The 22,103-nt window shown below is 40.8% G+C and overlaps 2 protein-coding genes across 9 annotated transcripts in view; both read right to left on the bottom strand.

The window, feature by feature from the left end:
* Positions 1 to 6,927, bottom strand: part of pak4 (p21 protein (Cdc42/Rac)-activated kinase 4) — a 37,959-nt gene extending 31,032 nt beyond the window's left edge. The window contains exon 1 of the mRNA XM_060943990.1: positions 6,837 to 6,927. The gene's annotated coding sequence lies outside the window, so the exon portion shown is untranslated. The remainder of the gene's footprint in view (positions 1 to 6,836) is intronic.
* Positions 6,928 to 13,736: 6,809 nt separating this feature from the next.
* The window catches only part of aifm4 (apoptosis inducing factor mitochondria associated 4), a 43,112-nt gene continuing 34,745 nt past the window's right edge, over positions 13,737 to 22,103 (bottom strand). For all 8 annotated transcript variants that reach the window (XM_060943982.1, XM_060943986.1, XM_060943985.1 and 5 more), the window contains 11 exons: positions 21,562 to 21,653; positions 21,348 to 21,478; positions 19,608 to 19,723; positions 19,454 to 19,525; positions 19,312 to 19,375; positions 19,167 to 19,243; positions 16,973 to 17,090; positions 16,781 to 16,879; positions 16,606 to 16,681; positions 16,416 to 16,520; positions 13,737 to 14,662 (listed from right to left, as the gene is read on the bottom strand). In XM_060943982.1, coding sequence (XP_060799965.1) covers positions 14,629 to 14,662; positions 16,416 to 16,520; positions 16,606 to 16,681; positions 16,781 to 16,879; positions 16,973 to 17,090; positions 19,167 to 19,243; positions 19,312 to 19,375; positions 19,454 to 19,525; positions 19,608 to 19,723; positions 21,348 to 21,478; positions 21,562 to 21,653 — 984 coding nt within the window. In that variant the 3' untranslated portion in view covers positions 13,737 to 14,628. The remainder of the gene's footprint in view (positions 14,663 to 16,415; positions 16,521 to 16,605; positions 16,682 to 16,780; positions 16,880 to 16,972; positions 17,091 to 19,166; positions 19,244 to 19,311; positions 19,376 to 19,453; positions 19,526 to 19,607; positions 19,724 to 21,347; positions 21,479 to 21,561; positions 21,654 to 22,103) is intronic.

Below are 22,103 nucleotides of genomic sequence, written 5' to 3'. Positions count from 1 at the left end.
GCGATTGGGATCCTTATATATGTTGGATGAAGGAGTAGATAATTAGGATATTCTGGAGTAAATGGTTCTTTTCAAAGTGGTTACCTTTCACGTTTTCCTGAACAAAACTAAAAACAAATCGAATCTTGCAATATTGCAATCAGAGCATTTAGCACGTTTCAATTAACAATTAATGATTGCGCATGCGCACTTTTCTTCCTATTAAAGTGCATCAGATATGATAATATCGGATGTCGTGAGCATGTAACTGTTGCTCACTACGTCTGGTGCACTCTGTGTGAGAGATAATAGGCCAATCGACGAACCGTCCAAATGTCAGATCAAATGTCATTTATTAAATAAAATGGGTTTCTTTTTGCTACAATAATTCCTATGTGGGGTGGCACGGTGGTGTAGTGGTTAGCGCTGTCGCCTCACAGCAAGAAGGTCCGGGTTCGAGCCCCGTGGCCGGCGAGGGCCTTTCTGTGTGGAGTTTGCATGTTCTCCCCGTGTCTGCGTGGGTTTCCTCCAGGTGCTCTGGTTTCCCCCACAGTCCAAAGACATGCAGGTTAGGTTAACTGGTGACTCTAAATTGACCGTAGGTGTGAATGTGAGTGTGAATGGTTGTCTGTGTCCGTGTCAGCCCTGCGATGACCTGGCGACTTGTCCAGGGTGTACCCCGCCTTTCGCCCATAGTCAGCTGGGATAGGCTCCAGCTTGCCTGCGACCCTGTAGAACAGGATAAAGCGGCTAGAGATAATGAGATGAGATGAATTCCTATGTGGTCATTCTGGTGGTGATGAACACTTGATTAATCAGATTTATTATTAGTAGGCGACACGAAACCTGCCCGCTTTGTTTGCACAAATCTCACCCACTGTCTCTTTAGATTTGTGTTTTTTCTTGGAAATTCATGAACTGAATGTCCTGCTGTACAGGAGTTTGAAGATCCAAACACAATGCAACACTTTCCCATCGTTATTTTTGTAAGATTCCTACAACAATATCCAATCTCGGTGAGTAAACAAGCACGGAGTCAGATGAACGGAAATGACCCAGATAACCGGGGTTCCATGTGTGACATCATGCGAGATTAGCCCTGGGGCAAGGCTGCCTTTTTCCGGGATCCGGAAGCTGCGATTTATCAATAGTTTTGTGCTTGATAAAAATAAATAATTTATCATTTCCCCCCCCCACACACACACACTTAATTCATTTTGGTCGTTACTAATGGTGTATATTCATTTTAAAGCATTACAATAAGGCATTACATACACTTTAAAAGCTGTAATATAAGGGAAAACAGGAACTCATGGATGTTCCACAACAAACAGATTTAAAAAAAAAAAAAAGAAAAACCTTGTTCATTAATAATTTTTTTAAAAATTATTCGCAAATTGCTACAAGAGTAATAAAACACTTCAAGACATGTTGTTAAAGCGTATATGCAGAGCCATGGCCTCACTTTCGTTTATAAACGCCTTGAGACCTAAAGAATGGCACAAGAATAGTTTTAAGCGTCAACAATAAATCTAATATAGTAATTTTTACGATTAAAGTGATTTATATAGGTAGCGGTCTGAGTGAATGACCTTGACGTCCATAACGTCACAACAGCAAGGCTATCGGTCTCATCGCCATTTCCGTTATACTAAAACACAGAGCTGACTGCAACTCCGATCCTCCATTTTGAGCTAATTTATCGCTATGCCACGTAAATGCAACACAACAGAAGGTGGATTTACGTTGCATTCATGGCCCAAGAATGTTCAAACTGCAAAGATTTGGACTCTTTGCGAGAAATTCATGGGCACGTTGGGCACCTACGAAGTGGTCTCTCCTCTGCTCTGCACATTTTACTGAAGACTCGTATGAAACCTCTGATCTGTTGAGGAGCGTTGGCTGTAAGCCCGTATTGAAAGAGGGTGCAGTACCAACAATTAAAGGAAAAGAAAATTACAAGCATTTACTTACTTTCCTTTTAAAAAATAAACAAGTTCAGTTGCACCAGAATGTGAGCCGAGGGTTGTTGGTAAAACCCGGGACGGAACGGGATGTGACATTGCTTGGGCAGTGACCTCCCCGCAGCTGCTGCTAAAACTGGTGACATCCCGTCCTGTCCCAGGTTTTAGTAATTGCCTAAGCCGAGCAGTAATGGCGAAGTACTCAGTATGGAGAAAATGGAGAATGAGTGGAGCAGCCATCTGAATTCTCCACTGGATATCGCTGCCATCTCGCCCTTATGTGGAAGAAGCAAATGAACGGAGAACTGAACGAACAACTGAAAGTCAGATTGTTTCAAAACAATTGGCCACAAGATCGGCCTTCAAGAAGTGAGAACACAGACGGGTAAGCTCCGACTCTCATCTCATTATCTGTAGCCGCTTTATCCTGTTCTACAGGGTCGCAGGCAAGCTGGAGCCTATCCCAGCTGACTACGGGCGAAAGGCGGGGTACACCCTGGACAAGCCGCCAGGTCATCACAGGGCTGACACATAGACACAGACAACCATTCACACTCACATTCACACCTACGGTCAATTTAGAGTCACCAGTTAACCTAACCTGCATGTCTTTGGACTGTGGGGGAAACCGGAGCACCCGGAGGAAACCCACGCGGACACGGGGAGAACATGCAAACTCCGCACAGAAAGGCCCTCGCCGGTCACGGGGCTTGAACCCGGACCTTCTTGCTGTGAGGCCACAGCGCTAACCACTACACCACCGTGCCGCCGCTCAGACTCTCATCTGGATATAAAACAACAAAAACAGCACATTGTTTCCCTGCATTTAGATTAATGCATGTAACTTGTATTGCATGTTTAAGTACCAGTATAAGATTATTTAATTTGCTCAGGGGGCGTCGTGCCTCAGTTGGATAAGCGCCATGCCATAAATCCGGGGACCCGGGTTCGATTCCGACCCGAGGTCATTTCCCGATCCCTCCCCGTCTGTCTCTCCCACTCATTTCCTGTCTCTACACTGTCCTATCCAATAAAGGTGAAAAAAAGCCCAAAAAAATCTCTTAAAAAAATTAATTTGCTTCAGAATGAGATTGTCTCAGTTCATCTGATTATTTAATTCATCTTTTACGTTTTATCAGTGAAAATGCATGCATGTACATGTATGCTGCATAAGTTATAACACCAATCCTGTTTTAATGAGAGTCGACCCGCAATCAATGAAGTCAAATCAGTCTTAGTTGAGCAAGTCGGTAACGGTATTTAGGGATGTCCCGATCAGGTTTTTTTGCCCTCCGATCCGATACCGATCATTTGATTTTGAGTATCTGCCGATACCGAGTCCCGATCCGATACTTCTTATAATCCATAAAAAATAAAGACAAGGAAAGAAACGGATCCAGGATGTTCCTCATTTTTTATTTAACACCTTATTTTAACATTCAACAACTCCGTTAGCAAACAGAGCACTTACGTGAGGCAGTTTCAACAATAAATAACAAATAAAAAAAAATAACCTTAAAATACCTGGCAGGAATGTAAACAAATAAAAAAAATCAAGTGCCACAGTGCCGGTAATTTGCTTTTAAGAACACATCTCACAGTGGTGTACAGTAATTTCAATTAAGGAAATGAACGTTTTTCTTGATGAAAACAGGCATTTCTACCCTTTCAGGTTTGAGCCCGTTTCTTTTGTCATCCAACGAAAAAAAAAATGATCTCATGCTTTGCTTTCCGCTTCGAACTGCTTCCGTGTTCAACTTTGCCGGCAACAGGCAGCCAATAACCAATAGCGTCTCCGCTACAAAGTGATGTCATGCCGCACGCGTTGGTGTTGCTGTGTTGAGACAAGAGGTCTGGTCTCACTCTGTGCCAATGCATAGCTATTGATGTGTTAAAAATGAGAATATATTATATAAATATATATCCGATCCCTGATCGGGAGGCAATGCCCGATTCCGATCGAGTCTGAAACCATGTGATCGGGCCCGATTTCCGATCACGTGATCGGATCGGGACATCCCTAACGGTATTTCTTACTTTCACCATAAATTTTTATTTATATGACTTTGGTCTATCCCAGCTGTAAAAGGCCTCAGCCTTAAAGTGCATATCCTGGACCAAATCCATTTTTTTTTTGTTTTTAATATGAAAGTATGTCCCTTTACACACTCATCCAGAAGGGTAATTTTGCACAAGGCCATCTGTCTACAGCAGAAAAAAATAAAATAAAAACACGTCTGGAAAAATCCCAAGGGAGTCTGGACCCAGATTCGTGACGTCACCTGCAGAAGCACCAGCACGCTGCGAGAGCTTTCACGGTTTCATTGCACAGCCTGTGTAGACCAAGTTTAGCAGCTAGTGATTTTGCATTGAAATATGGAATATGGAAACGATGAGTACTAATCCCATCAAGATTGGTGTTGCTACACCCTCCTACATTACATCTGTTAACCATTTTAATAATTATGTGATAACGTTGAAGAAATTTGCAGAAAACCAGGTCATTTTCTCAAACAAACCAACGCTCGTGTAGGATTCAGAAGGAGGCGTCCCGCGTGCGACGTCACGAAAATCAATGTTTGCCAGGAAATCCAAATGCCAGGTTTTTTCACAGGCGGACCAATTCACCTCAAATGGCTTGATTCCAACTGAATTTTTCTGGTATTGCACAAAGTAAAAAAAATGTGCGCAAAATGTGACATATTTGACCAAAGTTTAATATAAAATAGGAGAATTACATTGATCTTGCTCCTGAATTAACCGGTTCCCGCTGCGATGTCATGGACTCAGGGCTGGCTGGCTCAGCGGGGCAGCTCGAATGCCAACTTTGCGGTCGATTTTAACTCTCAAAAATATATTTTTTTACATTCCCATTTATGCAGCATACAAGAGTCAAGGATGGAGAGCCTATCCACTCAGAAATGTATTTAAAAATAAAGGCTCTGCGTCTCTCCTTTAACGTAACGTAACACTTAGGTGAGGCAACAGCATCATTTCACCCCATCATGAATTATTTTCCTATAACAGCACACCTTGTTGTGCTCGATTCCTGACTTTATTATTACTTTATCAAGTAATAATAGAAGATTATTTGGAGTGATTGGAAGATTACGGATTGTTTTACAATCAGGGTACAAAGTTTGTATCACAGGGGTCCAAAATTCAAATTAAAAAAAAAAAAAAAAAATCAAATCTGCACTTTTGGAAATTAATACACATATGAACATAGGCATGTGTAATAGTTTGTATTATAACAAGATTAAGTGTAGCTTTAAGCAGGGCTGGGAGAAACAAATGAAGTGATTCTCGGAAAGGACTTTTTTTTTTGACAATTCAGAATCCACTACTTCCATAGCGCTTTTAAATACAAGGCTGTAAGCTTTGTGTTAGTTGTCTCTAATATTTATGTCCCAATATCTTGACCACATTTTAGGATGAAAATCATTTTAGATATGTTATTTTATATTGAAAAATTAGCTGTCTCGGAGAGGACTTTTTTTTTTTTGGACACAATTCCATACTAATTTGATCAAAATAGTCTGAAAACTTACTGGCATTCAACATTAAAACTTCCCTGTTTCCAATGATATGGAACCAAATATGTGTTTTATGGTATAAAGAATGATGTAAGTGCATCCCTTTTGGAGCTACCTGTGGTCAAAAAAGCACTTTTTCTAAATGACACGAGTAATTTTGCTAAATATGACATATTCCCATACATTCACCAAAAATAACGTTATCAGCAATTTTTTTTTTTGCATGGTAAATAGAGCTATCACAGGGCTACAATAAACAACCAAGTTTATTTGGTCAAGCCTTTTGACATTGAAGATAAGTGTTAAATGTGATTTTTAGCTTGCGTACCCTGATTGTAAAACAACCCTTACTAGAATCACTTTGAGAAGTCAATAAGATGCTTCCTGGAAAATCAACTCATCAGACAATGCAGTATCAGTGTACAGTGAGTGTAAATACACCTCATACTGAAACCACAGACATCTTAAATCATCAGCATGATCGAAACTGACTTCAAATCATTCGTCTGAGTAATACAAAAACAAACCTAGTACTGATATAACTGAAAGAGGGAAAAAAATATATCATACTATCAGCAACCGAGGAGTTAAATCTATACCTGAACTTCTGAGAACATGAACTCCACTTCTTCCTTGTCCTATATGAGACAAGTGAGTAGCCGAAACCAACATCCTGGGGCATGAATTAGTGACACTTTAATGAACTTTATATTAAGTATTTGAGATATTTCTAACTTTATACATCCTGTTATAACGACGAACTAACGTTACAGCTGTTAACCAAGAGAACAAAACCTTACACTGAGACTAAATCAATTTAAACTTTGGTCTTAAAACCGCAGAGTTTGTGATCCTAGTTATTTTCTTACAACAACACCACCACAGATGTATAAGGAATTAAAACTTAATGCTATTCATGAAGTAACTCTGCTAACTAACTTATGTTACACTAAGAAGCTTAGCTGATCAAGACGAACACAGCTGACTAGCGAGAAAGGTTAGTAGTCTATGTACATTTATATATTAAATAAAAGCTCACTACAAGTGAACGTTAACCTACAAAAAAAACCAAGCTGTTGATGTATTAAAGCAGTATTAAAAAAAAAAAAGAGCTGAACGCTAAACAATTCTTTCAACAAACTTATTTTTAACGCCCCGACTTTCAAAAAAGATATGCTAGGCTAACTGACTCTGCCATGCATGGAAGCTAATAGTTAGCTCGGATATTAGCTAGCTGCTCCTTTAGCTAACTGTTAGCTTTCAGAATCACCGAAACTCAAGTCTTAAGTCCAAAAAAAGCTTGTTTTGCTGATAAAGAAAGCGCAGATAAGTTCACAGAGTAACACACAGACGTTACCTGGTGTATAATATCGATTCCGTCAAGCATTCAAGTCCATAAACTCCTCAGAGCGCGCTTTTCAACCGGGAGACGAGTACAAAGTTTTTGGTCAAACTGCCGAAATACGTTTATCAAAAAGTCAAACCCCCTTAACAACAAGCCCGCCCCCGCGCCATCTTGGAAACTGGAACAACATCCGGGTACCATCAGGACTCCACAGCGGCCCCTAGCTGCAGCACTGAGGCAATTCATTCACTGCCTCGTGGTTTCCCCTTCAATTCTGATGTAAACTTTGGTCTTTTTTTTTTTTTTTGAGAAGAAGAAACCTTTATTTGTCACATGTACACTCAAGCATAGTGAAATTCCTCCTCTGCATTTAACCCATCTGAAGCAGTGAACACACACACACACGTACCATTCACACTTACGGTCAATTTAGAGTCACCAGTTAACCTAACGTGCATGTCTTTGGACTGTGGGGGAAACCGGAGCACCCGGAGGAAACCCACGCGGACACGGGGAGAACATGCAAACTCCATACAGAAAGCTTGTCAGCTGCTGGGCTCAAACCCAGGACCTTCTTGCTGTGAGGCGACAGTGCTAACCATTACACCACCGTGCCACCAGGAGATACGCAGAACCTTCTGATCTGATCTCATCTCATCTCATTATCTGTAGCCGCTTTATCCTGTTCTACAGGGTCACAGGCAAGCTGGAGCCTATCCCAGCTGACTACGGGTGAAAGGCGGGGTACACCCTGGACAAGTCGCCAGGTCATCACAGGGCTGACACATAGACACAGACAACCATTCACACTCACATTCACACCTACAGTCAATTTAGAGCCACCAATTAACCTAACCTGCATGTCTTTGGACTGTGGGGGAAACCGGAGCACCCGGAGGAAACCCACGCGGACACGGGGAGAACATGCAAACTCCATACAGAAAGCTTGTCAGCTGCTGGGCTCAAACCCAGGACCTTCTTGCTGTGAGGCGACAGTGCTAACCATTACACCACCGTGCCACCAGGAGATACGCAGAACCTTCTGATCTGATCTCATCTCATCTCATTATCTGTAGCCGCTTTATCCTGTTCTACAGGGTCGCAGGCAAGCTGGAGCCTATCCCAGCTGACTACGGGCGAAAGGCGGGGTACACCCTGGACAAGTCGTCAGGTCATCACAGGGCTGACACATAGACACAGACAACCATTCACACTCACATTCACACCTACAGTCAATTTAGAGTCACCAGTTAACCTAACCTGCATGTCTTTGGACTGTGGGGGAAACCGGAGCACCCGGAGGAAACCCATATGGACATGGGGAGAACATGCCAATTCCACACAGAAAGGCCCTTGTTGGCCGCTGGGCTCAAACCCGGACCTTCTTGCTGTGAGGCGACAGTGCTAACCACTATGCCACCGTGCCACCAGGAGATACCCAGAACCTTTATTTGTAAATACATTTCTGAGTGGATAGTATCGCCATCCTTGACTCTTGCATGCTGCATAAATGGAAATTTTAAAAAATATATTTTTGAGAGGGGCAGCACGGTGGTGTAGTGGTTAGCGCTGTCGCCTCACAGCAAGAAGGTCCGGGTTCGAGCCCCTGGCCGGTGAGGGACTTTCTGTGCAGAGTTTGCTTGTTCTCCCCGTGTCCGAGTGGGTTTCCTCCGGGTGCTCCGGTTTCCCCCACAGTCCAAAGACTGCAGGTTAGGTTAACTGGTGACTCTAAATTGACCGTAGGTGTGAATGTGAGTGTGAATGGTTGTCTGTGTCTATGTGTCAGCCCTGTGATGACCTGGTGACTTGTCCAGGGTGTACCCCGCCTCTCGCCCGTAGTCAGCTGGGATAGGCTCCAGCTTGCCTGCAACCCTGTAGAACAGGATAAAGCGACTAGAGATAATGAGATGAGATTAGATGAGATGAGATGAGATGAGAGTCGGAGCTTACCCGTCTGTGTTCTCACTTCTTGAAAGCCAATCTTGTGGCCGATTGTTTTGAAACAATCTGACTTTCAGTTGTTCATTCAGTTCTCTGTTCATTCACTTCTTCCACATAAGGGAGAGATGGCAGCAATATCCAGTTTAGAAATCAGTGCCTTGCTCAACAGCACTTCAGCCATGATACAGAGGGAGGGGAAAGAGCTGTTCATTCACTCAACTCCACTCACATTTTACCTGCTGGTCCCGGGAATCAAACCGGTGGACATTTAGGCCCAAAGCCCAAAGGTCTCGAACCTTCAGGCCCTATTTGTGTATAAATATATATGTTTCATCATTAACATTTATGTCATGGACAGTGGTGGAAGAAGTATTCAGATCCTTCACTGAAGTAAAATTACTAATACCACATTATGAAAATACTCCACTACAAGTAAAAAACCCTAAGTATTATCAGCAAAATGTACTACTTCTCTCTTTTCACATAGCTTGCAATGGCACCACTGATGACATTTTAACAGCCCATCACTGATGTGTCTAGGGCATTTAAACTTGGCAGAGCCCATCCCTGTCCAAGCTTGTTCAACAGACAATTTAAAGTCGTCAGTTAACCCAACTGCATGTCTTTGGACTGTGGGGGAAACCAGAGCACCCAGAAGAAACCCATGCAGACACGGGGAGAACATACAAACTCCACGCAGAAAAGCCCCCATCAGCCATTGGGATCGAACCCAGAATCTTCTTGCTGTGACGCAACAGTGCTAACCACTGCACCACCATGCTGCCCTGTAAAAGTACTGATAATGATTAGTCATCTGGCAAGCCAGTGACTTGAAGCGATATTCCATGCCAGGCCTGCCGGTCGAGCATGGCCATCCCAAGCAGATCTGATGATAGACCAGTGTCACATTCGAGGACTGTCTTTAGGGTTGTACGAGGCTGGCCAACTTTATGCCTCACCTCAGGTTCCCATAGGAGGACCTGAGCTGTGGGTTGATCATGGCGGAGTACGTGGCCACACAATGCCAGACGACGCTTGGCAATTAATGATGATAGGCACGGTAAGGAGCCATACAACCGATCGTTTGTCCAATGTTCGTTCCAACTGATGTCAAAAACTTTGCGAAGCATATATGTGTAGGTGCCATCCAGAGACTTCTCTTGTGCTTTCGTAGTGAAGTACTTCCTGTGCAAAAAAATAGTCCCTGTCTATTATATATAATGTTTTTTGGATTAATATTACTGCTGCATTAATGTGTATATTGCATTTTACTGCTGTAGATATGTCAGGTTAAGCTAATTTTAATTATTTATTTTACATACTGTTGGGGATGGTGCGGTGGTTAGCACTGTTGTAGTCACAGTAAGAAGGTTCTGGGTTTGAGCCTTGCGGTCGACTGAAGCCTTTCTGTGTGAAGTTTGCAGGTTCTCCTCATGTCTGTGTGTGTTTCCTCCAGCTGCTCTGTGGATTAGGTCAACTGGCTAATTGTCCATAGGTATGTGTGATTAGTTGTTTGTCTCTGTGTTAGCCTTGTGAAAATCAGCTGAGATTGGCTCCAGCTTTCCCCATGACCCTGATGGATAAGCAGTATAGATAATGGATATTCTATAAGATCATATGTTTGTTGCATTGCTGTCCTGTGGGAACCATGTATTTCTAAAAAGTCAGTTTTTCATGAGTTCAGAAAAACAGCCCTCTTTTCATCTTTGTGACAATGCATTTTCAAGTTTCAAGTCAAGTTTATTTTTATGGCGCTTTTAACAATAGACATTGTTGCAAAGCAGCTTTACAGAATTGAAATGACTTTAAACATGAGCTAATTTTATCCCTAATCTATCCCCAATGAGCAAGGCTGTGGTGACGACGTGAGGAAGAAACCTCGAGAGGAACCAGACTCAAAAGGGAACCCACCCTCATTTGGGTGATAACAGACAATGTGATTATAACATTAACAGTTTTAACATGAATTCAGTTTCGTTGATGTTATAACTCATTGATGGAAACTTGAGTGCAAAACTGTTCATGACAACTGCAGTCCTAAAGTTAGCAAGTCAACTGTAGTCCTCAGCCATAAAAGCATTACTGTAAGAGTCCAGAGCATCTTCCAAGTGTGACTTTCAACTGTCCATATGGAGCCGTCCCCTACAGGAGCGATGTGATGAGACTCCAACCAGACATAGGGCATCAGGATGGATCAGGCAGGTCCGAGGAGCAGAGAAGGTCAGCATCTCAATCTCAGGATTGACATGTAACTCAGGATATTTTCAGGATAAATGGATATTTTACTGTCTATGGTGCATAATATCATTAAACGATTCAAGAAATCTGAAGGAATTTCAGTGTGTAAAGGGCAAGGGCACAAGCCTAAGCTGAACACCTATGATCTTCGATCCCTCAGACAGCACTGCATCAAGAAATGTTGATGGTTATATCATTTATAGCTGATATAACCACATGGGCTCAGGATGACTTTGGCAAACCAGGCCTTTCCTGGATACTGATTTGTGTACAAAATCATGATTACAATCACCTGTTGACATCACCTATTTTGAATCACATCATTATTGAATTGTTTTACCTCATTATTAGCTCTAAATTGCCCCGTCCTAACTTTTTTGGAATGTGTTGCAGGCCTGAAATGCAGGAATATTAACAATCTAATGTTGTGTGTCCAAATTAGATTAGCATTTTCCAGCTAATCTAAGAGGGTTATTAAATAGTTTATTTATCTTACGAAGTAGGACAATTTGAAAAATTGTACTCTGAAAAGTAACTAGTAGCTAAAGTTATTAGACAAATGTAGTGGAGTAAAAAGTAAAATATTTATCTCTGTGATATAGTGGAGTAAAACTATAAAGATGCATAAAATGGAAATACTCAAGTAAAGTACAAGTACTTCGAATTTGTACAACCCCATATCAGAAAAGTTTGGGACAGCATATTGAAATTGAAATTAAAATTGAAAACAACGAGCTGTAAATAATCTTTGGCCCATATTGCACTCAAAACAATACCTCAGCACATGATTTGATGTTTTATCTCATGAATTTTTTTTTTAATAAACACATTCCAATTTTGAGTCTTGCAACACATTTCAAAAAAAAATTGGAATGATAAAATATTTGCCACTTTATAATGTTGCCGTTCCTTCTCACAACACTTAAAAGATGTATAGGGACTGAAGACGTTGAGTGATGAAGTGTTTCAGGTGTTATTTTTGTCCCATTCTTCCTGCAAACAAGTCTTAAGGTGTGCAACAGTACAGGGTCGTCGCGGTCGTATTCATTTCAGAATTCACCACACATTCTTTATTGGGGACAGACACCCTCTTCTTCCACAGCCATGCCTTTGTAATGTGTGCAGAATGTGGTTTTGCATTGTCTTGTTGAAATATCCCTGGAAAAGATGTCCTCATGAAGGCAGCATATGTTGCTGCAAAATCTCCGTGTACTTTTCTGCATTAAGGCTGGTATCACAGAAGTGCAAGTTACCTTTGCCAAGGGCGCTGACACAACCCTGTATCACGACAGACTCTGGCTTTTGGACTTGTTGCTGCTAACAGTCTGGATGGTCCTTTTCATCTTTGGTCCAGAGCACACAGCGTCCATTTCTTACAAAAAAAAGACCTGGAATACTGATTCATCTGACTACAATACACATTTCCACTGTGTGATGGTCCATCTCAGATGCCTCTGAGCCCAGAGAAGTCGACGATACTTCTGGACACAGTTAACATCAGGCTTCCTTTTTGCACAGTAAAGTATTAACTGGCATTTGTGGATGTAACTCCATATTGTAGTTTTTGACAAAGGTTTGCCAAAGTAATCCTGAGCCCATGTGGTTATATCAGCTATAGATGAATGACAGTTCTTGATGCAATGCTGTCTGAGGGACTGGAGATCATGAGTGTTCAGCTTAGGCTTGTGCCCTTGCCCTTTACACACTGAAATTCCTCCAGATTCCTTGAACCATTTAATGATATTATGCACCATAGACAATAAAATATCCAAATCCCTTCCTATCTTTCTTTGAAGAACATTGTTTTTAAACATTTCGATAATTTTCGCATGCCATTTTTTGACCAACTGGTGATCCTCGGCCTATCTTTGCTCCTCAAAGACCAGGATACTGATTGTGTACAAAATCATGATTACAATCACCTGTTGACATCACCTATTTCAAATTATATCATATAATTGTTTTACCTCATTACTAGATCTAAATTGCCCCATCCTAACGTTTTTTGGAATGTGTTGCAGGCCTGAAATGCAGGAATATTAACAAATAAAATGAAGTTGACCAGACAAAACATGAAATATCTTGGGTTCATTCTGTCTGCAATGAAATACAAGTCAAAGTACATTTAGAAATCATTGCTTTCTTTTTTTATTTGCATTTTCCATACCGTCCCAACTTTTTCCTGATTTGGGGCTGTAGATGTATGGTTTTGGCCAGTAGACAGAAGCCGGAGAATCCTCAGGAAACCCACACAAAAACACAGTGAGAAGAGCCAAAACTCTACAGAGACAGTAACTTGAGTTCAAGATCAAAACCAAGACTCTGGAGGCTTAATTTATTTATATAATTAATATAAAATTAATTATATTTTCATTCTTATTATACGCATTCCTATCTACTTGTTACTTTATTATACTATATATATATATATAAAAAATCTTTCAATTAACATCCATTGATCCACCATTAAGTCAGTACGAATGAACTGTGCATAGGTTGAACTACCTTTGGTGTGTCTTGTTGCCATTGCTGCTTGCCTCCACTAAACACATTGGCAACAAGAGACTCCTGTTTCTGTGGCTGGGAGCCTGCAGAGCGGCTTTACTCTGGGGAAGGTTGTAGTAGCTCCAACACACATCATGCCAGTGACATACAAGTGCACGGGAAGCCAAGTACTTGTGGGCTTCTTTATTAACAGAAGAAAGAAATCTTAAAAGAATACAATTACAGTATAGTATTTTAGGTCTGGAAGAACACTAACTGTTAAACACTTCTAAAGCATCACCATTAATCAATACCATTTAACTAGATGTCCAAAATCTCTTCTAATTTTTTTAGTTCATTCACAGGTCTTATATTCTGTTTATTTTATTACAACATCAATCTCAGTGCCAAATTTGCATATTAAATTTAATTACAAGCATGTTTGGACACTACTACAGGATTCATATAATTTCTTTGCTCCAAGGTTTCTACTTAACTTCTGCACACAGCTACAGACAAATCCAAGTCATAATTATTACGAGTTATATAATTCTAATGTTTTTGGAAATGGTTCCTTTAATAATATATAAAATACTTATTGATTTTCTGGATTTCCATCACCAAAAAAAAAAAAAAAAAAGGGCAAAGAGAACAGCAATGCTGAAAGGAAAACAAAATGTAAACAACTACTAACAATACAATAGCTAAAGCAAGAAGGGGAAGGTATCTCCAAGAAATGGTTTGGCTGTTCTGTTGCTCCAGTCCAACAAAAACATTATATGCAAACACAAACTACAGACACTTTAGAATAAAAGGTACATGCACTTTGAATAGAAGGACAATTGAAAGTAAACATACAAAAATTAAAGAAAAGCCTTCAAAAGTTGTTGATTTTCCATTTATGTAGTACCAAAGTTGGTGCTGGAGCTAATGTCTAATCTTTAACGATTTCACACAAGGAGATTAATACCTTCTCTAAAGCAGAAATAAAATGGCTGGGTAAAACAAAGGTCATGATCCACCACATGGCTATTGTTTCGAAGGTGTATGTTGTTCCACAAGTTCATGGTCAGTAGCAAAAAGCACTTTTGTAAACTATTCAAGGAATCTTCTGTAGCCATTAGTGATGTCCATGATCCATCTAAGGGAGCTGCAACCATCCAAGGTCCTCTGATCTGTGAATCCAGAAATTGGGACTTATGACAAAACTTATCAATAAAATCCATTTGCAAATCTGAATAATTTTTTTCAGGTTTTGTTGAGAGCTGAATCATACTCTATATTTACTCTACTAATTGTAGACAATGATTGGGACATGTTATGTGAGCCTAATAAGAAGATACAACCAATATGGAGTTGTTTAGTCATACACTGGAATGAAGACTGTATGCCGTATTCATATGAAAATGTGCAAAAAATTAAAAGAAAATAAAAAAGTGAAGGAACCGGGTTTAGCAGTGGCGGCTGCTGGTTTTTAAAACAGGGGAAGCCCATTTTACGCATTCATCATAAAACCTGTAGGCCGGATATCAAAGCATAGAAAGGTGTGCCCCATTAGCATAGTGAACTAGACAACCCTACCTAGTGGCAGAAAGTATTTTTGCTTGTACATTTCATGTTATAGTCTGGCTTGCCAGGCTAGTGCCTCATATCCTTAATCAAAAATATCAAACATCCAAAAATCACTGGCTATTCAACGAAGAGCCTTGAACATCATATCCTGATATGCAACACAGAGTCTTTAACACAACACCCAGCTGTGCAACACATCCTTGAACATCTTCTGCAACACAGTCTGGAAATTCATAACCAGGTAGGCTATGCAACACACAGAACCTTGAATATTATACCCAGGTATAACCTATAACACAGAGCCCACCATTCTCTTAACATTATTGAACAATATACACACTTCAGATTCATGAACATGAACACTATAATATGCAAATTCTGCCCTCTGCTCCTTTTCCAGAAAATGGTCTGTGACCCTGTCATACCAGCTGGTTGTGCTTTCCAGAGACTTCACCAGTTTCTGTTAGCAGCTAGCACTGCAGATCCCAATAAGGCTCAAGCTAGCCTACAACCAGATTGAACTACAAATGAAATAAACGAGTGAATTCGCGAATGATCAAACTGATAGAATGGATGAAAGTTAACGGAGCACAACGAGTAATATTTACATTTATTTACAGAGTAATGTACAGAGACATCAATGAGAAGAAACGTTTATATGAAAAGAAATTCAGACAGCACTTTGGCACACGACTACACTTTCTGATCATGCGCTTACCGTGTTCCTCGCCGACGCCGAAGTACAGAGCCCGCCCTCCTCATGTCTTTCAAACACTACCTCCAATAATCCTTCATCAGCCCGGCTTCTAGCCCCTCCCACTGTCTTGTTTAGTCCCAGAGAAGCCCGGCTTCCTTGGAAGTGACGATTTTGTCAATTTTAACCAATAACAACTAGCCGAAATTGGCTGTTCAGAGCCCTCTCATAGACTGCAACGGATACCCGGCTGCCAGTCCATAGAGCCCATTGAAATAAGAAAGGTTACAGCCAGTGTTGCCAGATTGGGCGGTTTTAAGTGCATTTTGGCAGGTTTTGAACATATTTTGGCTGGAAAACGTCAGCAGTATCTGGCAACACTGGTTACAGCCTGGCAGCAAAGGTGATTCTCGTAGCGAACTGCAAGTTCGTCAGACATCACTCAAATAAGTTACAGGATAGTTATGAACGTAAATACAATCTTAGGCATATATTATGTTATGCAAGTTATTGTTTTAATGAGAATTCAACGTCATAGATGCCGCAGTTTGGGGAGAGAATTTTAGGGGAAGCTCGGCTTCCCTTGTTGTCTCTGAGAAATCGCCCCTGGTGTTTAGGTATGTTTAACCATCAGGCTTGAATTTCTGAATTAGGGTACTCACTCAGCTTCTAACTTTGTAATAATTTTCCCCGTTGCCATCATCTCTGCCACCCTTGAGACAGCAGGGTCAAAGTTCAAGCTGGCTGCTGCAATAACTTCATCACCCCTGTGTGGTGGCATAAATATTGTGAGGATGAGATGACATTATTAACTTTTATTTTATTAATTAAAGCTATATCTTGCAAAATTACTTTATATAAAATGCAAGAAACTTCCTCTCGTCAACACTTCCTTTGAAAGCAATATCTGTATAGCCTTCACCATAACCTTAATAAAATTGAAAACAGAAAAAAAAAAAAAAAAGTGTTACTTTGGTCAAAAAATATGGATCATGTTCTAAATGCAAAGCGCTTTTCTAAAGGTCACCTGTATATCGGATACTTTTTCCCAATAACAGAGTCCAGAAGTATGGGACTGAGTGGAGTTTAGTTTGCTTATTCAGCATGTTTAAAGCTGCAACCCGGCCTAGAATAACAATTAAAATCAGAAAAGAACAAATTGAAATGAATCTCATCCTATTTTTAAAAAATTGTCATTTTACCTGTCTTTCTGCATTACCATGTGCTTGTGCCAATTGCCAGTGTCCAATATTGACCCTTTTATCTGCAAGAATCCAAAGAGGAAATGATGCCACATCCCCAGCAGCAAAGACATCTGGAATGTTGGTTCTCATAAACTTAAAAAAAAAAAAGAGAAAGAAATCCAACATTAGAAGTACATAATATTGTAAGGATTCTTGGATGATTAAAAGTAAGCCCATCAAAGTATACCAATGAATAATGTTAGCTTTATTCAAAAAATAAACAAAACCCAAGATGCACAAATTAAAGTAAGTATGAAAATGGCCATGTTTTCCAGTGACCTTTACTGAGTGAATTCTAGGGAATTCCCCATATGAAATGTTTATTCCAGCCCTATCCTATCACTGGTTCTGCCAATCGACTCTTATTCTACACCCCAGTCCATATAAATTGGTACTGTTTTCTGATGGTTTAGCATTAATGTTTTCTTTTTTTGTTTGGCATAACACTGTTTCTATGCCAAAATGGATGTGTAACTAAAATACAGATTCTCTAATTACAATGTCTTGCAAAAGTATTCATCCCCCTTGGTGTTTGTCCTGTTTTGTCGCATTACAAGCTGGAATTAAAATGGATTTCTGGAAAGTTAGCACCAGTTGATTTACACAACATGCCTACCACTTTAAAAGGTGCAAATTGTTTTATTGTGACAAACAATAATTAAGATGAAAAAACAAAAATCTGGAGTGTGCATAGGTATTCACCCCCTTTTGTATGAAACCCCTAAATAAGAGCTGGTCCAACCAATTCACTTCATAAGTCATATAATTAGTTGATTAAGATCCACCTGTGTGCAATCAGAGTGTCACATGATGTCTGTATAAATCAACCTGTTCTGGAAGGGCCCTGACTCCGCAACACTACTAAGCAAGCAACATGAAAACCAAGGAGCCTCCAAACAGGTCAGAGACAAAGTTGTGAAGTATAGATCAGGGTTGGGTCACAAAAAAAATATCCCAAACTTTGAATATCCCAGGGAGCACCATTAAATCCATTATAGCAAAATGGAAAGAATATGGCACCACTACAAACCTGACAAGAGAAGGCTGCCCACCAAAACTCACAGACCAGGCAAGGAGGGCATTAATCAGAGATGCAACAAAGATCCCAAAGATAACACTGAAGGAGCTGCAAAGATCCACAACGGAGATGGGAGTATCTGTCCATAGGACCACTTTAAGCCATACACTCCACAGAGTGGGGCTTTATGGAACAGTGGCCAGAAAAGTCACTGCTTAAAAAAAAAAAAAATCACATTTGGAGTTTGCCCAACAGCATGTGGCAGACTCCGCAAACACATGGAAAAAGATTCTCTGGTCAAATGAGACAAAAATTGAACTTGAGACAAAAATTGAACCATGTGTGGTGCAAACCCAACACCCTGAGAACACCATCCCTACAGTGAAGCATGGTGGTGGTAGCAGCATCATGCTGTGGGGATGTTTTTCATCTGCAGGGACAGGAAAGCTGGTCAGGACTGAAGGAAGGATGGATGGCACTAAATACAGGGCAATTCTGGAGGAAAACCTGTTTGAGTCAGCCAGAGGTTTGAGACTGGGACAAAGGTTCACATTCCAGCAGGACAATGGCCCTAAAGATACTACTAAAGCTACACTGGAGTGGTTTAAAGGGAAACATTTAAATGTCTTGGAATGGCCTAGTCAAAGCCCAGACCTCAATCAAATTGAGAATCTGTGGCATAACTTGAAGATTGCTGTACACCAGTGCAATCCATCTAACTTGAAAGGAGTTGGAGCAGTTTTTGCCTTGAGGAATGGGCAAAAATCCCAGTGGCTAGATGTGCTAAGCTAATAGAGACATACCCCAAGAGACTTGCAGCTGTAATTGCAGCAAAAGGTGACTCTACAAAGTATTGACTTTTGGGGGGGTGAATACCTATGCACACTCCAGATTTCTGTTTATTAATCTTTATTGTTTGTGTCAAAATAAAACAACAATTTTCACCTTTAAAGTGATAGGCATGTTGTGTAAATCAAAATGGTGCTAACCCCCCAAAATCCATTTTAATTCCAGCTTGTAATGTGACAAAACAGGACCAAAACTTTTGCAAGACGCTATCATAAATATTCATCACTCAGAAATAATCATATCTATTTGGTAAAAAAAAAAAAAGTGGTGCATATGTTGTATTCAATAAGTATGTACCTTACCTTGTCAACAATGATGGCATTTCCTGAGTCAACCTCCACCATGCTCCCCTTCAGGAAATCAGAGTTTGGAATGACGCCTAACAAGAAAGAGAATAAGATACACAGAAACGTGATCCATTATAAAATTTAATCTTTTTGTACTTACCAATTCCCACAATTACAACATCAGCTGGCAACACATGACCATTTTGCAGCATCACTTGCTTGACCTACAAAAACAAATGTGTCATGAAAAAAAAAAGTTTCAGCACTTCCACAACACTATTTTTTGATCTGGGTAATCTTACCTTTCCATTGTCCCCTTGTATCTCAGCCACACCATTGTTCATGTAGAATATCACATTTTTCTCCTCTAGCATCTTTTCAAAGAAAGATAGATTTTAAAAGATGGATTCTTTCACAGAAGAAATGTACAGAAACGAACCAAAGCAATTCTCTGACCTGCATAGTCATTTTGCCAATATCTGTTCCCAGTGAAAACTGGTAAGGCACATCAGATTTGCCCACAACAGCTACACTAGCTGCTTTGTCAGACAGAAAAGCTGCTACTTCCATTCCTGAATTAATAAAGAGGTTCATCTTTGATTTTGAAAAAAGTTCAAATACGAAATATATACCATTTAATATTTGCAATGGTGGCACGGTGGTGTAGTGGTTAGCGCTGTCACCTCACAACAAGAAGGTCCGGGTTCGAGCCCCGTGGCCGGCGAGGGCCTTTCGGTGTGGAGTTTGCATGTTCCCCCCCGTGTCCGAGTGGGTTTCCTCCGGGTGCTCCGGTTTCCCCCACAGTCCAAAGACATGCAGGTTAGGTTAACTGGTGACTCTAAATTGACCGTAGGTGTGAATGTGAGTGTGAATGGTTGTCTGTGTCTATGTGTCAGCCCTGTGATGACCTGGCGACTTGTCCAGGGTGTACCCCGCCTTTCGCCCGTAGTCAGCTGGGATAGGCTCCAGCTTGCCTGCGACCCTGTAGAACAGGATAAAGCGGCTACAGATAATGAGATGAGATATTTGCAATTACAATCAGTTCCATTTCATCCATCTTTACCACCAGTGAAGGGAAGAATCACCAGAAGTGTGTGTGTATGGTATAACATGAGCAAGAAATCAGAACTGACATATAGCCAGAGCTACAGGTATTTTGTGAAGGATAACCACTACTCATATCTTGGTTTGTGCATTTTAATACATTCTGATTTAAAAAAAAAAAAAAGCTCTGTCTCATCTCATCTCATTATCTCTAGCCGCTTTATCCTGTTCTACAGGGTCGCAGGCAAGCTGGAGCCTATCCCAGCTGACTATGGACGAGAGGCGGGGTACACCCTGGACAAGTCGCCAGGTCATCACAGGGCTGACACATAGACACAGACAACCATTCACACTCACATTCACACCTACAGTCAATTTAGAGTCACCAGTTAACCTAACCTGCATGTCTTTGGACTGTGGGGGAAACCGGAGCACCCGGAGGAAACCCACGCGGACACGGGGAGAACATGCAAACTCCACACAGAAAGGCCCTCGCCGGCCACGGGGCTCGAACCCGGACCTTCTTGCTGTGAGGCGACAGCGCTAACCACTACACCACCGTGCCGCCCAACAGAGCTCTGTGGCATTCATTATTTTTTGAGTCAGTTTTCATCATTAGCTACCACTCACTGTCACAGTATAAGCTGGAACATCTCCTTTTTACGGTCATTATTTACAAACATTCCACTTTGTGAAGCCCACTACCTGGGCATCATCATGCACATTCTCCAGGTTCGACAAGATTAACATCAGCCCTCCCATCTCCGAGCACTTTTCCATCTAGTCCTAAACAGAGTCCTATTCCTCATAACGTTGTTAGCAAACTTCATGCAGGTAATTCTTACTGGTGGTTAGGAGGGGTACAACAGAATCCTAGTTAATGCTAGTAACTGCAGTTCTATGAACCCTGGATTGCTGCTAGGCTTCCTTCAGAATCAGTACAGACTCAGGAGGAATATTTCAGTGAAAGATGATAACCTGACAATGGAATAAATCAGAAATATTATATCGTATGTCAGTTTGTGACTCTGTAGAAGGTCTAGACATGCGCAAGAAGGTATTCATGTGATTCTCAATGCCCTTGACAGTTATGCAGGGTTCAGGAAATGAGTTACATACATTAAAGGCAGTTTGTCTCAATGCAAAATATACCTATAAAAGACGTTCCAATGATCACCACCCTGTTGCCTACACTCATCTGATAAATCTCAGTTGCATCTTTGTAGCTCTGCAGGAGTTTCACATTCTCCAATTCAGCACCAGGACACTGCATACTCCGAGCTCTACAAAAAAACCCAGAACTGTTATCTATCAGTACCTGAAGAAAAAAGGTAAGAACAGAAAATGCACAAAGAAAGGAAGTGACCTCGCTCCTGTAGCGATCAAGAGCTGATTGTAGTGTTGAATGGTACCATCGTGAAAACTGACCGTTTTCTCTTCTGTATCCATGGACACCACCTGTAAGCAAAACAATCTGTAAGCCGGTCAAAGATTTCAATTTCTATAACTTCAAATCAAATCATCTTCGCTTTGTGCTGAAATCTATGGTTTAGCGATAGCATTTATATTTTTCACCCCTCACTAAAGTGATACAGGAGCCACACAGGAGCTTTTTCACATAAAGCAGTGGTCAGACCAAATGAGAATGAAATTGATTTGCCAGTTAACAGAAGAAGAAAGGCGCCACTGCTGCTTGGCACGGTCTGAAAGTACAATTGCGGTCTTATCCACCAATATACACTAGTGTTTTGTGGTAAAATTCTGAGGGTTCCCCCCCTTTCTGCCTTCTCATTTGAAAATGTTGACAAGAAAAAAAATGAAATGCACTTAGTTTTTATTGGACATGTAACCTTTCAGAAATGATCCTTCACTATCACAAGAAATAAAATGTCTTAATGGATGTTGAGA

Source organism: Neoarius graeffei, chromosome 17 (genome assembly GCF_027579695.1).
Source record: "Neoarius graeffei isolate fNeoGra1 chromosome 17, fNeoGra1.pri, whole genome shotgun sequence".
Taxonomy (NCBI): Eukaryota; Metazoa; Chordata; class Actinopteri; order Siluriformes; family Ariidae; genus Neoarius; species Neoarius graeffei.
Note: the sequence above shows the minus strand (reverse complement) of the source record. Positions and strands in the feature narration are given on the sequence as shown.